We start from the raw sequence: 18064 nt of genomic DNA, 5'->3' as shown, positions 1-18064 counted from the left end.
TGACTGGAAGAGTGTTCTCTCACCTACAGGTGTGACCAACAACAGCAGCCAGGTGCCCCTTGTCAACTCCAGCCAGGTGAAGGTTGTCTCCATGGAGAAGCTCACAGACAAGACTGAGGGCGACACCGACAGCTTGGAGATCAAGACCCTGTTCTCCTTCCTTCAGATCCTTACAGCCACCTTCGGATCCTTCGCTCACGGCGGAAATGACGTTAGCAATGCCATTGGGCCGCTCATCGCCCTGTGGGCCATCTACACTGAAGGCTCAGTCGCCCAGAGCACCCCTTCCCCGATCTACCTCCTCTTGTACGGCGGGGTGAGTGCCTCTTCCCCTCCACTGCAAGGATCCATGAGACAAGTTAACAATGTGTCAGGCTGAGATTACGTCGGGGCAACAGGGCCCCAGTGTAACGTTCTGTAAACTAAGTGGAGGCACCGTTCCCGCAGCTGGGTATCTCTGTCGGCCTGTGGGTGTGGGGTCGCCGCGTCATCAAGACCATTGGAGAGGACCTCACCAAGGTCACCCCCTCCTCAGGCTTCACCATTGAGATTGGCTCTGCCTGCACAGTCCTGCTTGCCTCCAAAGTTGGTCTTCCAATCTCCACCACACACTGCAAGGTGGGCTCCGTGGTCTTTGTGGGTTGGGCCAAGTCCTCCCGCCAAGGCGTCGACTGGAAACTCTTCAGGTAAGTTTGTTTGTTTTCTTGCTATTTATTGCTTCAATTGTACTGTTGTTGTACTAGTGTAGCCCAATCTTAATGAAAATTAATTCAGTGATCTAAGATATTTACAGCAAAAACCTCTCTACACCTTATAATAATTAAAAGTGAGGAAAGTCTCTTCATGTATAAAAAATTTTATTAAAAATTTTCACAGCACAATACATTGACATGATGATTTTCAATGATGAAATGCCTTCATTCCATCAATAACTGTCCACTTCAATTATGTCACATCACAATCATCATCCATATCTTGTGTACTTCTACATTTTATTTTCTCACTAACTACATTTTGTTTTCACACTTAACTTTTTTTTCATAATGCATTCTTGAATCTGCAAAACATTGCAACTTTTTTTTAACCTAATTTTAATAATTTTGAAGCAACTTTTTTTTAACCTAATTTTAATAATTTTGAAGGCATTATATTAGACAATGATGTGGAGGATGAATGAAAACTAAAAAGAGGTATCTAGACATAAATCTGATGCATCATTAAGGTTGGAATAAGACATAATTAGAAGAGGACACAAGAAATTGTAAGAATTAGAAGAGGACACAAGAAATTGTAAGATTAGAATGGTTAAGTGTGAATCTGTCTGTGTGAGGCACTTTGCAATATGCACCATTGAAGAAAATGAAACAAATTTTTGGAGCGATATAAATAAATGAAGAGTAAGGGAAGAAAGGTGATTGTGGAGGATTGTGATGAATGCAGAAATACAGGCATGATGAATGAAAAGGTGGAAATGGGTATGAAACTCGAGATAGATACCTGGACGGAACAAGGAGTGATATTAGTGGATGTTTGTGTTGAGATTGTTAGGCTGTTTCTTGCAAATGAAGCCTTTCTACATGAGATGGTTCACCAGTTAAAAAGAGATGTGCAAAATTAAGAGCATATGACTGGGTTTGAGGCAGAGGTGGAGAGGACAAGAGTAGTGTGAGGATTCCTTCTCTTCTCTCCTCTCCTCTTCTTTCCTCTCTTCTCCTCAGACCACAGTATGTTTACAAACCAGTCACTCAGCACAGCCTCTCACATATCAGTCATTCAATCAATCACTTCCTCACCCCCTTCAGTCACTAATTGCAGCCCCTAACTTATGAATTTATCCTTCTCTCTCTCTTCATTCAGACACATTAATGGCACAGCTTTGGCACTAAATACACCGTATTTCCTCCTCCCACAGGAACATTGTCATTGCCTGGGTTGTGACAGTACCACTGACTGCTGGCATTTCGGCCCTCCTTATGCTCATCCTCAAGATCGCCTTCCTTTAAGAACTTCCCCGCCCCATCCTCCATCACCGCCACCTGTTGCTGTGATAGTTACTCGGCTAGAGGCCCACATTCTCCCAGGAGTCTGACCTTCCCCTTGCCCACACTACTACTGATGCCACTTTGGGACTGACTCCACATCTCCCAGAGCCAATGAGTAAGTAGCAGGAGGGCGAAGATGACAACTACTGCAGTGAGAGGAGGGTCTCTGTGCTGCCCACCATCATGACCAATCTTGGCCACCCATCGCTGCCTCAGCTTCCTCTCAACACTCTGGCTTAGTTACACCTCATCCTGGAGACTTGAAGATGCTGGCATAGCAGTATAAAGGTGCTTTGAGTAAGTAGGCTTTCAACCGTCGTCTTGTGCAGTTGCATGATAGTCCTTGTTCACTCTGAGGATAAGAGTGTAGCAGGCTATTTGATGTTCTTCACATTACTAAGAGTAGTTAGCTGTTGGTCCTCAATTTAGTTCCTAGAGTTTATAGTACAGGAACTGACAGCCAGTCCCTATATCTGGCTCTCTTCCTGTTCAACCAACAGTATTATATCATGTACTCACCTATTAACAACATGCCAGTAGTCACCATGAGAACCAAGGACCACAGACACTTTGAAATTATTAGCACCGAGGAGCTGAGGTGGCCACAACTTGCTGATGGCAGAAGGGAGAACTTCTCTCAAAGTCCAATTCAATCTGAAAAGTCCCAGCACAACTTCAGTACACAGCAGTGCATGTTCAGGCCTTGTACACACAAACACACATGTAAGCAATACACAGTCATTAATCAACAGGATGTGAATGGACTCTGGGACAGCAGGTTCCTCTTTCTGTCTAGGCCCAAACTTTACATGCATTCATTTCATTTTCATAATAAGGACATCAAGGTTCTTTCATTGACGTAATTCGTATCATCTCATCATTCATTATCATTTTGGAATGGGATTATTTTAAGACACGAAGGAAGGAGATAGAAAGCAAGGTTGTCTGTTAGGCAACTCTTGTGAAGTGCTTGCAAATGAGCTAAAAGTGTTCACATTTCTATCAGAGCTTTGATTAAGCTTTTATAAACTCACCAAAACTATTCTTTTGAAAAAAAAACTTTATATATGCTTTATAAAAATTTGAATTACAGCATAAAAAACCGAAGTTCATGTACAATTATTATTATTACTCATTACAAAGATATATATCTTGACTATTTAAATTTTGTTAGCCATCAAAAGCTGTGACCAGTTTTTAGTTCTACATCAATAATTACAAGAATTTGAAGGAGAGAATGGTCTTTATAAGACGAATGTATTGGTAAGCTGGCGTTATATAATGGTTTAGAAAAGTGACACGTGAGAAGTCAGTTGAAGGGGTCAGGACAGATGTTATGGTAGGCAGTGAGAAGAAAACTTGAGTCAGGAATTCTAGGGTTAGTGTTAGTTAATTGGGTGGGAGGGAGGGGCAAGTTTTGAGAATTCTTCAAATACTAGTCGCATTCTGAGAAAAAGTGATAGGCGTCACATTTCATTTTAAATATATTTGTATATTTTTCATGTTTTAAAAAATATAGGACATAATTTTTATACAATGATGAAGAAATATATGAAGGGAGTGAATGGTGTGTACTCGGTGGCTAGTGGGATGCACGGCAGGGAGCTGCATGGCACCACCCACTAAGTTATGGCTCAATTTCAGCATAACAAACCATGTGTCATAACTCTGCCAGACACAGTGCAGAACTTTTAAAATTGATACTTTTCTTTGCATCGTCGCTAATAAGAAGGAAAGCCAAGCCATGGTTATATTTAGCCGTCTCACTAAGCATGGATCTCCCTGCTGTATCCAACTAGTCATTCAGGTCTCAAGCAGAACTGATGATTCTAGGTCACTGATGTTTAATGATTCTAGGTCACTGATGTTCAATGTGTATGTATTATTTATTTTACATATTGCATTCATTTTTTATAGTATGGAATAATATTGGCGTATTACTTTTCTATAAGTTTGTGTCGTTTCATTACGTTAGTCTATAGCCGGCAGGGGGCCACCTACAGCTTTGTGAAATCCTTCAGCAACAGCAGCACTTGACTGATACTGACTAAAGAATTTTCACTCCTGAGAGTACTATATGGTAAACAATTAACATCAAATATTGTTAGTCAGTCACTTGACTCATGACTAGAGTCCTGAGCATCATTATAAAGGACTCTAAACACCACCAAGCTGTAACAGACCTTAGTTCCTAAGGTGTACACTGAATGGTGTATGTGGTCCTTTGGAATGATGTTCTCAATGAATGGCACAGAAAATAAAATCATAATGAAGATGAACACTGTTTGAAGCAAAAACAATGTCATTGCTTTCTAACACTACCATGTAATATGTTTTGTGAAACACTGTTCATTAAGACACTATCCCACAATGATTTTTAACTGTGACTCACAATTTTCATCCTAAGATGAATCATATAATAAAAGTGAATTTATCAACTGGTGCTGCTGCTGTTTTGAAATATGAGACCGTTTTCTCAAGAGAAAGTGATGAGGCTCAGCTTTCATTCAGTGCTAGGTGGTTCTCTCCTTCTCAATGTATTTACGGAGCAGGTCAATGTGCCACTCCTGTTTATCCTCACAGTATTGTTTAGGTTATATTTGTCTTGTGTCCTTAAATTATTGATTGACTTGCCTTGCTTCTTTAAACACTGATGTGTCAAGTCATAATGAGAACCCAACAGCGATAAGATAGTGATCTGTGTCACCACCACCATCGTATCTCTGAGGATGACAGAAGCTACAAAGTCTTTGGGATCAAATCATGTGGGTCCATAGTTCTGAGTTAACATGAATGAATGATATAACTGTAGCTTCTGTCCCTACAAGCAGTCCTGCTACAGCCTTTCAGACATTTGCTGCACATTGCTGGCAATAATGCCCTTGTGCTCAGCCAACATCCTGTCCAGGGAAAAATGTTCTTCATCCCTTGTGTTGTTAAGTAAGATCAAGTTCATTCAAACAAGTCGTTAGATGTTGGCCCACTGGAAATAACATAACATCTTACTATATATTCTCAATGAATATTTTGTTTACACCAGTTGATAATGATTCTTGCTGCAATTTAAGTTAGCACAAATTATGTCATCTGTAAACCATATAAAGCTGTTGCACTTCACTTCTGTAAGCTGTAAACCAAATTCTCTATATCATACTGATGCTACCTTTTTTTTTTTTTAACGAGGATAATGATAATCACTGCTAACAATCCACAGCATTTGTACAGAATTGAATAAAATATTTTGTTTGTACTTGATGTTTTTATCTCCTCTATGTAAATGAAGTCTCTTCAGTCTGGTCAGTCTATCTACAGTATATGAAATGTCTCTTCAGTCTAGTCAGTCAGTCTATCTATCTATACACACCAACCAAGAGAGGACACTACACTTGCCTTAGCAGCTAAGAGTGTGGAGCAGCACCCTTACTTGTTAAGAGTGTTAGTGCACTGGTCTTACTTACTTAACCCTCTTACTTTTCTTTCAACACACAAAAATAGCAATATTTTTCCAACCAAGAGAGGACACTACACTTGCCTTAGCAGCTAAGAGTGTGGAGCAGCACCCTTACTTGTTAAGAGTGTTAGTGCACTGGTCTTACTTACTTAACCCTCTTACTTTTCTTTCAACACACAAAAATAGCAATATTTTTCCAATCTGACCACAAAGTACCACAAAGTAGTGCCATGCTACATGCCCATCCACACAATCAATGTTTGGCAAATTTTGTCCATGGCCATACAAAGACTGCAGATCATATTGTCCAAACGGAGATGTTTGGCCGGTCTGTCTTTGCTGAGGCAGTGAGGCTGTAATGTTCTCAAAACGGAGATGTTTGGCCGATCTGTCTTTGCTGAGGCAGTGAGGCTGTAATGTTGTTAAAACAGAGGTGTCTGGCCGGTCTGTCTTTGCAGAGGCACAGTGAGGCCGTACAATAATTGCAGCATGGTGTTATAAATATTTCTAACTGGCTTCTAGACTTTGTTAATTAACCATGGGTAGTATCATTGGTCTGGCAGCAGAGTCCCTTCACAGACCACTGGTGTATTCACTCAACCTGTTGTGCCACAAACTTTGTCTAGACAGAGGCAGTATGTCTGGCACCGACGCTATTTCTCGCTTGTGTCTGCAGACAGCGTATGCTCATGTGGAAAGGCCTTTAGATGAAAGAAAATCTTTAACCCTTCTTTAGTATGCCAGTCTGGTGTATATAACTATGTATAAAGTATATGCAAGAAAGATCAATACTATCACACTCTTGATAACTATTGTGTAAAATTCACAGGATGAAGCCAAAGGAGAACTTTTATTACTTTAACATTTCAACAGAACATAAAAAAACATTTTCAAATGATACATAAGAAAAATAAGGCTTTCCAGCTTCATCCTGTGTGCCACTGCCACCACAATCATCTCACTTCCTCTACCAATATCAAACTCCTTGCAACTGAGAACTTTTAAGAAAATTACCTGTGATTGGATGAGGCTGTCCCATTGGTAAGTCAACCAAGTTGGTGATTCTTCTTAATTCGGATTTCTCTAATAAGTTTGTTCTCCAATGAGTTGGTCATCCAGGTGTCCAGTGATGTGTCCGGTGTGAGTGATTTAGCTCAGAACTTCTCTCAAGTCCCTCCAGCCTCAACTTGACTGGCCACTTTAAGAACACTTTCAGATAATAAAGATGAGTCTTTGAGCTTCTCTCTCTCTCTTTCTGTTCAGCAGCCAACAGTTGGTTTCACAAATACATTTATATAAAAACGTTCAGCAAAATACACAGGACACTCCCACTCATTTCAGTGACACAGTGGCCTGTGTCCAGGCTATGGGGAGGTACCCATGCTTGCTGAAGTATACTGGGTCATGAAGTGAGTGGGCACTGGGTAGTACTCTGCTGAGTGGTGGTGTGGTGCCATGGGGTATGGTGCCATGTTGTGTGGGTACTGTGGAGCTTGACCCAGCCAGTGTGTGTGGTTGACAGTGGTGTGTGGAACTGCTTGCTGCATGCCATTGTGGTGGGGAGGGTGAGGAGGTGGAGCATGAGGAGGTGGAGGAGGAGGGGGGAGGGTCATCATGGTGGTTTTAGGAGGGCCAGGTGGAGCATGAGTTGATGGGGGTGGGGGATGAGTTGATAGTGGTGGTGGATGGTTTGGAGGTGGCGGCGGGGGAGGAGGTGGAGGAGGCAGTGCAGGTGGCTTGGAGGCTGTGGAGTTGAGGCGTTTCATGCATGGGTGTGCTGGGGGAGGCTGGGCCATGCCACACACATCCATGCCAGAGGAGAATGGAATGGTGGGTGGCAGGGGAAGGGCGGTGGCAAGGACACTGAGGACGGAAGCACAGGAGGCGGCAGCTTTTTCCTGCGGCGAGATCCCTTGGACAGCCGGGCCACTCCTCGACTCTCGGCCTCCTCCTCAATGCTGCTCCAGATTGACTTCACCTGCAGGTAGCAAAAAAATCAATATCAGGAAGGAAAATCGTTAAATTCATCTATTTCACACAATACCTGCTATGGATGTATATTGCCAGCTGTGCTATGCTTAACCCTTAACTTCCGGCGGTCGTATATAAACGTTTGCGTCAGAACGTCCGAAGTGACGGGATTCGTCCCAGTAATCAAGATTTTTCCCGGCGTAATTTTAAGTCTCTCGCGCGCTCTCTTGAGGCGGATGGTGAGTAGAAGTATCTGGCATCTTTTACCACACAAGTGTTTCCACAAGAGCTCCTAATTTTAGAGGTAACTGAACTGTTTTCCCGTTTTATGGGCGACACTTGGCAACTCCGGTGACGCTGGGTAGAAAGGTCAGTGATAACAGCGAAGGATCGGGTCAGATTGTAAATCACCATGGAGCAAGGCAGAACCCTTTTACTTAGCAGTGGTTCTGAGCTAGAAGAAAGTGACAGTGAATATATAGAAGAAGAAACTGGGGAAAGTGAAGAGACTAGTAGTGAGGACACGGATGTAGAGCATCATTCACCTGCTTTCTCAGGAGAACAGACAGAGAGACAGAGACTCTTACACAGTATAAGTGACAGTGAAGGCAATAATGATGAAGAACAGACTCCAGATAATGTGTCAAGGACACAGAGTGTTTCTAGGAGACGCAGGCATGCGCGTGCTCCTCGCGTTCTGGGGAGACGATCAAGGGGGCGTGGCAGAGGTGGCGCGAGACCCCGACCTGTCTTTCAATGGAGGGAATATGACACACACACACACACACACACACACACACACACACACACACACACACACACACACACACACACACACACACACGTGTCTCAGAAATCAGTGATAATATGTCCTTCCTTCCTCTCTCTCTCTCTCTCTCTCTCTCTCTCTCTCTCTCTCTCACACACACACAGAGAGAGAGAGAGAGAGAGAGAGAGAGAGAGAGAGAGAGAGAGAGAGAGAGAGAGAGAGAGAGAGAGAGAGAGAGAGAGAGAGAGAGAGAGAGAGAGAGAGAGAGAGAGCGGCGTCGCTCTCGGGCTGTTTCCTCTTGACTGGTCACACCGTGCCCGGAGGAGGAAACTTTGATAAGGCAATAACTAAACTCTCAGACGTCATATCGAGCTGGAAAGTACATCATTGTATTCAGAATAACACAGAGAAAATAATTATCAGTATTCAAACTGTGTTCTGACAATTTTTAGGTGTACCATTTTTCCCCGTCATTAGACAGGAAAAAATATTTTAATCCCCGGAAGTTAAGGGTTAAGAGGACTGAACTAGTAGAAAAAAAAAAAAAACTATTGAAAAATCTACAAATCATCCCATAGCATTCTTAGGCCTAGTACAGTAGTACCTTAAGATACTAGTACAGTGGCACCTTGAGATACAAGTTTAATTAGTTCCATAACAAAACTCAGATCTCAAATTGCTCGTATCTCAAAACAATTTTGCCATTAATCCATTCCTGCCTCCCAAAAAAGCACCAAATTTTTTAAAACATTTTTAGGTAAGAAAAAGATATTTATAAAAAACAAATATTGTATAAAACAAGAAAAAGATATTTATAAATAACAAATATTGTATAAAAACAAAAAAAATTATAACAAAAGAAAACCAATAGATAAAACATTCATCTCAAAGATCAGGAATGCATTCCACGAGACATTACCCTGCCGCATCTTGACCTCCACCCCCCTTCCCTCACTTAGGACTGTCAATCAGCTGGAGTGTCCTAATACTATACCCACCCACAGGAGATTGGCTACTCAATTAATCACAGAAGAGCTCATTGATGACCCTGTAAACATTGGTCAGAGAATAAATGAAGTTTTTAGAGAGAGAGAGAGAGAGAGAGAGAGAGAGAGAGAGAGAGAGAGAGAGAGAGAGAGAGAGAGAGAGAGAGAGAGAGAGAGAGAGAGAGAGAGAGAGAGAGAGAGAGAGAGAGAGAGAGAGAGAGAGAGAGAGACATAGGGTGCAGAGGTTTGTTTACCTCGTTCCCCCTGGGAGGGACGGCTAGTGTGGGTGGAGGAGGTAGGAAGAGATGAGAAAAGTTTTTTTTCACCTTTTCAGTTACACACACATGTATGCTTTATTAGTGCATAAAAATCACATATAAAACAAAAAAAAGAGTTCCATTTAGTGTTCTTACCTTCGAGACACGTTTGTGGCTAACGGAGGTTGATGGTGGAGGAGGAAGGGAGGGAGGATGGGATGCAGGCACCATACACACATTAAACAAACTAAAACTGCACTTTCTTTAAACAAAACAAAAAAAGGTAATGAAATAGTGTGAAAATGATGAAAGAACAATCACAGTGCATGAGATCCACAGGAAACACATGAATACTGGCTCAGTTGAGGCTGGACTGATGTAACTCGCAGCAGCATTCCGAAGCACATTTCAAAATTTTGCTCGTATCACAAAATAGAAAAATGGACCAAATCGTGGCTTGTATCTCAAAAAACTCATCTCAAGCAGCTTGTATCTCAAGGTATTCTGTACTTCATAATGCAGGCCTAGTGGATAAGGTGGTGAGTGTGGGATCAGGCAGACATCCACGCATAGGTTCGAATCCCAACAAGTACAACCTTGAAACTTTGCCATTTGTCGAGTGGTTTAAAGTTACCTACATGTCACCTTGATACCCAGGTTCTAAGTGGTTACACCAAAGATGCACTTGGGTGGTGATATGGGCTCTAATATGGTTACCACTATAAATAAAATTGCCTGCGCCACTAATGGGTGAAAGTTTAAGGGGGAAATTCGTTAATTTGGTCAAAAAAATTGAAAAATTGGAAACTTGGTACTTGGGTTCGTCTCTGGAGAGGGAAGCTATGGCCGAAGTTGCCAGGCGCATAACGCACTGCTTACCTGGTAATGGCGGGTTTAAAGGGCTGGCCCTTTAAATACCCAAGCGCGCACACGCCCCTTTTTCTTCTAGTCTTTGTTTTGCTTGTATTTATTTCCTTTTTTGAGCTGTTTTATTTTTTTTTTTTTTGCGTGATGTACTTGTACGACAGTTTAGGATCAGGCAGTGAGCCTGAGTGAGGGTGAGGAAGATGCTAAATCCTCAGTACCAATTGATACAGCCTTAGGAAGTGTGCGTGCCTGCAGCCTACCTGTTGATCGTACTTTACACGTGTTGAGTCCCCAAATTGTGACAATGCCACGTGTAAGTGGTAAAAGAAAGACTCAGGTTGAAACAGCCCGCCAGAAAGCCTTGAAAAGGTGGAAAAGAGAAGAAAGTGAGGAGCCTGAGACACGTGGTGGTAGTACTGGCGAGGCTTCCACCTCCGCCGCCACCACCCCTGCCACTCCCGACCCTCACGTGTCTGCTGCAAGCTACAGGCATAGTCTCCTGCCACCAGAGGAGAGTGAAGTTCACCAAACTAGTGAGGATAGTGCCTTGTTAGTGATATCATTACAAAGACTGCAAACAATTTTCAATTTGGTGAAATGTGAATGTGGCAACGGAATCACCGCAAAAGTGACAAGTTATTTGTTTGATTGTACTATAAATCTTCGGTGTGACAAATGTGACAGTGTTGTTCACCATTCAGAACCTATCAGTGATATGTTATATATTCTAATATGATAATAACGGGACCAGGAGCCTGTAAGGCTGACAGGCAAGTGAGAGCTCACCATTCAGAGAGGCTATATAGACGACATTCCCATGATGTAACATGGCCTGAAACTATCTAAACAGCCACTACCAGCCTCCAAACAGTTGTCAAGGGATTATGTAAGTACATATCTGAGTTTGGTACATATTGGAGTGAGTTATGTGGGGTTTTGAAGATGTTCACAGAAAATGCGTTTTCTCGACTTTCAGTTTTTCAGCATATATTGTTGAATAACTTTTTCAGTAATTGGTCAATTTCAAAACTTTTGCAGCAAAATGATCAACAACCTCATCTTAACAAATGCCAGCATGATAATGCATGAACTCACTCAAATAAATTTACAACAGGCTTATAAACTCAAATTTTTTATGAAAAAAAGGTAACAATTTGGCGTGTAATGAAATTTTTATAACATAGGTTATGTGTATGCCGATGCTGACATTTATTTGTTGTTATGTATATTATATGTGGTTAAGAGGAAATTCCCACACTGTTATTAGTTTTGATTTTATAATGGTATTTTGAATTATTTTCTTATCGCCGAAAAAATATTTATTGAAAAAAAACTACGCCACATTTCTGTACCAAATTAACACTGAAGATGTACACCATAAACGTACACCTTGTGTATAAATATTATTGAATTCAGTGAAAAAATAGGAATGGGAGAGCCAAAAAACCGATATTGATATCGAGTCATCGAATTTTCACCTTAACAACGCATCCAATACTCTTCAAGTTACCTACAGGTGCTATAGGCCAGGACATATAGAAAACACTTGTCATTAACATTTAAATACCATTTAAATACTGATTTAAATGGCTCCACTCATACTAAGTCACTCAGTCATGGTCATTATAGGCAGGAGATGGCTGTAGAAAATATTCATGAAAAAGATAAAGTTTGCGATGAACAGTTTTCCTTATGGTGGCATGAGGGAGTTTCCTCTTACTGCCTGGCAAGGAAAAGCTGCAGTCACTCATTAATGCATGCTGTATATGCTTCAAAAGAATGAAGGAATTAGTGATGCTCTCTCTTTCATGAACTTCTATACTCATTAAGCGTTCACTCATTCCCTGCTTTTACATCTCTTTCACAACGATTGATAAGAGGAAGTCTCACTTTATCCAAAGAAGCAAGGTGCTGGCAAAAGGTATGTCAGATATTAGCTGAGAGCAGAGAACAGCATGAAATTGTGCATGTAGCCTCAAAGCACATCTGCCAGTCTGTCCTTCAGCTATCTCACCTCCCATTCCATATGCAAGTTATGTTTTTGCCTCGGTTGGCCTGACCATTACTTTTGCTAGGTCTTTGCTGCTGTACAATTATACCCACTGCATCATTGTTTCCACTAGCAAGAGAATTTCTTTGTGAAAAGATTTTTTAAAATTTGAGAAAGATGAAGAAACCTCATTCATTAAGATAATGAGTGTGTGGTGCTTTGTCTGGACAACCACCAATGAGATTGCTGGCCTGGTACATACATACATAGATCAATTTCATAAAAATTCAAGGTATATAAACATTAAAATATTTGAACCTTGAAATTTTCAACAGGATATATATAAATTTGGTGTACAAATTATTGACATAATTTTGTTTATCTTTGGGTAATCACTCATACACAGCAACAATGATGGATGTCCACAGTAAATATTTATCAAACTACTTTTCCATCAATCAAAGATGAAGCTAAAAAGGACAAATCAAGAAATAATGGGTCTTAAGAATTTGGAGAAATATGCACAACATTAAATTAATACCACTAAAAAAATTATTAACTGAGGCAAAATTCTATTACAGTTTTTCTACTAAATATTATCAGTGTTGGCTATTCAAGACCATATCACAAGATATTAATCCCTTCACTCACTGCTTGGAAAGAAAGACATAATTTTGCAGTATACTCCTCAAAGATGGTGAAGAACAGAACATACCTAACAGAATACTGAACAGATGTACCAATGTCAGCTGCATAGGTGTAGGCCACAAGACACTTATAGTTGTACTCACCGTCTGCTTGGAGAGAGTGATAATCTTGCGGTACTCCTCGGGGATGGTGGCCACACCCAGCCGTTCAGCCAGGATAGTCTCCCACACTGTGGTAAGGTGGCGCGCTGTCTGGGAAGACTTCATTTTCATGATGGACAGGAGAGACACAAAGTAGTGATAAAACTCCTGCGTCATTACAATGTCTGAAAGAAAATCACAACTATCAATGGAATTTAAAAGACAAATAGGATAAAGAACACTTCTTACAAAAAAGACTAAGTCACTTTCCATCTTCAATCCTTACAAGTGTAGAATAAAAGACATGATTTAGATCTTTAACTTACTGTCTAAATAAAAAAAATGTGCCAATTAACACAACTGAAAAGGTCTTAGACAGTTTCCTTCACTTGGCATATACATTATCCTACCACATAACTAGTACACTACATAGATTATTATTACTCTTTTTCCAGTGTGTGTGTGTGCAATTCACTATAGACACCTGCTGGTCACCCAGCCAGCCTTCCCCATTATCGAGCGAGCTCAGAGCTCGTAGACTGATCTTCGGGTAGGACTGAGACCCCAACACACTCCACACAACGAGAAAGCGAGTCTACAACCAAGATGATGGAAGAGACTATAGTCCGTTCATCCAAAGAATCCAGGCCGAAACTGCTAGTTCGGTTGGCAGCCCTGCCCACCCCCGCCGCCACTAAACCTTCCCGACACTTAAATTTTCTTCAAGTACATTTATTTTTCTTCACTTAACTCAATAGATATACAAGTTTATAGCTTGAAGAAAAATAAATGTACTTGAAGAAAATTTAAGTGTCGGGAAGGTTTAGTGGCGGCGGGGGTGGGCAGGGCTGCCAACCGAACTAGCAGTTTCGGCCTGGATTCTTTGGATGAACAGACTATAGCTAATGGCAACTAAAGTGGGACAGAAAAAGGCTCACTGAAGGTGCCAATCCTTTAAGAAGACAGTCAAGTTGTTCAAGAAATACAAATAGAAGGACAGAGGCAAGATGTTAAATTGGATTACTTTTAATATTAAAGGAATTACTACTTCCTTAACAAAATTATAAGCAAAACCACAACAGTAATGCCTCCTCCTTTACCTCCATACATCTTGATGTCAATGGAGGCCTTGGCATTACTATCACAGTGGAAAGCTGCCCTTGCACTGGGGTGGAACAGCGTAAAGTTACAGTGGTGTGTCTTGCAGTCCAGCTTGCGGTAGATCAGTATTCTTGGCAAAGGCAGATCCAGACAGCGCCTCTTCATGCGAGCTCCTTTGAACACTATTTGGCATGGATTTCCAGGACATACCTGTGTGTATCAGAAATATATTAATGAAAGGTGATAAGACCAGTGTTTATCTGTATATAGAGGAGAGAAAGATGAAGAGAAAACATTTGTCAAGTATGAATCCTATTAAATAAGCAACATGATAACAAACCACACAGACTTACCTTATGGCACTGAGGGGGTTTCCATGCCAGCCTCTCATTGTTCTCATTGACAGTGAAGATGTCATAAGGTGCTCTCAACACTGCTTCCTGCATCACTGCCGGCCCCAATAGCAGTGCCTTGTGGCGTGCCAGCTTCCTCTTGGCCTGCTGCTGTTGTTGCTGCTGCTGTTGTTGTTGTTGCTGCTGCTGCTGCTGCTGCTGCTGCTGCTGCTGTTGTTGCTGCTGTTGTTGTTGTTGTTGCTGCTGGTGCTGTTGCTGTGGTAGTGGCTGTTGGTGTTGCTGCTGGTCTTGCTGTTGGTGGTGTTGGTGGTGCTGGGGTGAGGGTGGCATCCCTGTTCCCTTCCCATCACCACCTGGGTAACACCGCTCCTCAATCTCCACCAGGCACTCTGCAAAGGGCTCCTCTGAGGACTCAAGGGGGCAGGATGGGTAATCTGTAGCAGAGGCTGTAGTGGTGCTGAGGCCAGTGAAAGCATCCGTGGTGGTGGCTGTGGTGGTGGTGGTGGTGAGAGTCATGGCAGTGGGCATGGTGGTGATGGTAGTGATGCATGGTGTGCCGTCTTCCTCACCCAGCCTCCTGTCACTCCCTTCACTGAGTACTGCAAAATAAGCATGTGATTCAGAAGAAAGTTTATCAAAGACATAACACACAGGTGAAGGTAAAGCCAGTGATATGTGCTATAGCTACATGTGGTCTCAGTGCTGATCTCCCATCTCACTGGTATTTGCCCCTGTGGTGTATAACATCCCTCACTACAGATACAGGGCCAATGGGGCATCCAGGCACAAATTTAATAACACAAATCTACCTAGTAGCTAAACTTTGATAATCACAAGTTTATGAATCACTGGATAAGACTTAAAAGCTATTTATGGATCAGAGAAGGTTAATATATGCAGGAAAAAGTTATACTGTTACCACCATTTTGTTTAACATGCACATTTTTTTGTTTCAACATTAGCCATATGTTTGAAGCAAAAGGTTTCCTCCCCTAAATGCTATTCTTTTATGAAGGTGAACTTCCCCTGAGGAGGCAGCTGATCAAGGCTACTGGGTTCTCCCTCTCTGGGACTGATTGCATCGTTTGAATGATTTCCACAGCTCGGATAAATTTCTTGATGGGCAGCAGGTTGCCATAGCCACACACCAATGTGCGGTGGCATAGTGGATAAAGTGGTGAGCGTGGGATCAGGCAGACGTCCACATGTAGGTTTGAATCCCACCATGTACAGCCTTAAAACACTTTGCCATTTGCCGAGTGGTTTAAAGTTACCTACATGTCACCATGATACCCAGGTTCTAGGAGGTTACACTCAAGATGAGCTTGGGCGGTGATATGGGCCCTAATATGGGTACCACTATAAATAAAATTGCCTGCGCCACCAATGGGCGGAAGCTGAACAGCGCTTCCCATACACTCTTCAAGTGTGCCTACAGGCGCTATAGGCCTTACCGTAAAAAAAAAAAAAAAAAAAAACGCAATTCAACAGAAAGACCAATACATGTGGTTAAGGAAAGAGAGAGAAGTATATGCAAGTCTCTTCATAAAGGGAGTTGAGAGGCAAGGTAAAGCAAAGCATGGCTGATACAATCTGATATATCAATTTTAATGAAGTGTCCACAAATTTTCTTTTTAAATCAAATAAATGCATGCTGTAAAACTGCACTCACTGCTGTGAGAGGTGCTCACCTCTGGCCTTTTTCTTGGCCCGACACTTGGCGGCTGCCACTCTCCTGAGGAACCTGCGGCGCTCTGTCCTGTCCAACCCGGCCAGCTGCTCCTTACAGTAGCCTCTGTCCTTGAGGCACACAGCCTTCTTGAGGTGCCGCCGCACATTGCTCCCCTCCCGGGACCAGTAGCCGCAGTGACCACAGGCAAGCAACACATCTCCAAACACCTCCTTCCCCATCAGCATCACCTGCACACCAGCCACACCATTACACCACACAAACCATTAGCCAAGAGATTGACAAGCCACACAATGAATCAATCAATTTCTTATAACCTTTAGCCAGCATCCTTTACACAATTTATACTTTGCTATTAAAAGCAAAGTCAATTGCTTTCTTGCTAAAGTCATATGAAACAATTTGGAAAGAAATGTAACAATACAGAGGAGATCTATCAGCTTACTGTCAGCTTTGGTTACTTTACAAACTAATAACTGTCAACCACAGTATCTTTCCTTTCCACATGTGTTTGCTAGGACTGACAATCAGAACAAACTGATATGCATCACATAGCAAGACAGACAGGCACAGAGAGAGAGAGAGAGAGAGAGAGAGAGAGAGAGAGAGAGAGAGAGAGAGAGAGAGAGAGAGAGAGAGAGAGAGAGAGAGAGAGAGAGAGAGAGAGAGAGAAAGCTAATGCCAAGAATAAAACAAGATTTTACAAAACACAGCACATATATTTGTATGTCAGGCCTCATGCAACCACAAATATTCAGATGGTACAGCCATACTGAGGATCAAGAGCTGAGTTTGCACCTATTCTATGCAGGTGGTGAAATGTATGAAAAGAAACAATATGAGACAGTAAGGCTATAATGATGACCATCATGGATGTATGAAGGAAAAAAAATAAAGAAAGCATTAACAAAATTAGAAAATCTCAAGAAGAGAAGGACTCTAAGATAGAAGAACAGGATAAGAAAGAACAAAGAGAAGGATTCTAAGATAGAAGAACAGGATAAGAAAGAACAAAATATAAAAAAAAAAGTGTTAGTAGAGGCTCATCACTTAAGAGAAAGCTGGATAGGAAGTAGTGAAGCATCTTCTGTGGCCATTTCCTTGGGTCACCACTCCCAGATGAAGCAAGACATCAGACATACAAAATATCATCTAAGAAAAGCAGTTCCTTCAGTGTGCCAGCTAAACAGTACTCCTCAGTATATAATTCCAGGAATAAACAAGCAACATTTAGAAAACATAAACATGGTAATCCACACTCAAAACTTCCATTCATGAAAGGATGTGTGGCTTCAGGAAAGAACCTTTAATAGACATTCAATAAGATGGTCTTATGAAAGAAAAGAATAGTTTGACAAGCAAGGAGAGCTTCCCCAAATATCCAACCAAGAACAAAAGAAAGTTCAGTCAGTGGTAGCATTACCTTGCGACCGCCCTTCTTCCTGATGCCTCTGTTGGTCATTTCATGGTTGCGTGTGAACACCTTCAGCAGGAACGGCTCCTCCTCCCTAATGGCATACACTCGGTGCAGGTTAAGAAACTCTGCACTGAACCATTCCATTATCTGAACCAATATCAAGAAATAAAGAGAAATCAATGTCAGGGATGTAGACAAATCAACACACACACACACACACACACACACACACACACACACACACACTTACCTTAGAGGGATTGGTCTTCTCCTTGTCATTTTCACAGCCTATGTACAGCAGTCCTGAAAGACACAAAAAAACAACACTTAGTAAAAAGAAAATGATGTAGGAATGTAGCACAGATCTTCAGGTGGAGTTAGT

At 41.7% G+C, this 18064-nt stretch overlaps 2 protein-coding genes across 9 annotated transcripts in view; one reads left to right on the top strand and one right to left on the bottom strand.

Annotated features, from left to right (window-relative positions):
* Positions 1–5292, top strand: part of LOC123517678 (sodium-dependent phosphate transporter 1-B-like) — a 177565-nt gene extending 172273 nt beyond the window's left edge. For all 8 annotated transcript variants that reach the window (XM_045278013.1, XM_045278011.1, XM_045278016.1 and 5 more), the window contains 3 exons: positions 30–316; positions 448–686; positions 1913–5292. In XM_045278013.1, the coding sequence (XP_045133948.1) occupies positions 30–316; positions 448–686; positions 1913–2003 (617 nt within the window). In that variant the 3' untranslated portion in view covers positions 2004–5292. The remainder of the gene's footprint in view (positions 1–29; positions 317–447; positions 687–1912) is intronic.
* LOC123517676 overlaps positions 841–18064 on the bottom strand; it is a 19041-nt gene continuing 1817 nt past the window's right edge. The window contains exons 2-9 of the mRNA XM_045278005.1: positions 17933–17985; positions 17689–17829; positions 16267–16495; positions 14576–15174; positions 14222–14432; positions 13125–13306; positions 6508–7471; positions 841–2696 (exon numbers count right to left, since the gene is read on the bottom strand). Coding sequence (XP_045133940.1) covers positions 7256–7471; positions 13125–13306; positions 14222–14432; positions 14576–15174; positions 16267–16495; positions 17689–17829; positions 17933–17985 — 1631 coding nt within the window. The 3' untranslated portion in view covers positions 841–2696; positions 6508–7255. The remainder of the gene's footprint in view (positions 2697–6507; positions 7472–13124; positions 13307–14221; positions 14433–14575; positions 15175–16266; positions 16496–17688; positions 17830–17932; positions 17986–18064) is intronic.

This window comes from Portunus trituberculatus, chromosome 42 (assembly GCF_017591435.1).
Source record: "Portunus trituberculatus isolate SZX2019 chromosome 42, ASM1759143v1, whole genome shotgun sequence".
In the NCBI taxonomy this organism is placed as follows: Eukaryota; Metazoa; Arthropoda; class Malacostraca; order Decapoda; family Portunidae; genus Portunus; species Portunus trituberculatus.
The sequence above is the reverse complement of the archived record's forward strand: the minus strand, read 5'-3'. Positions and strand labels throughout refer to the sequence as shown.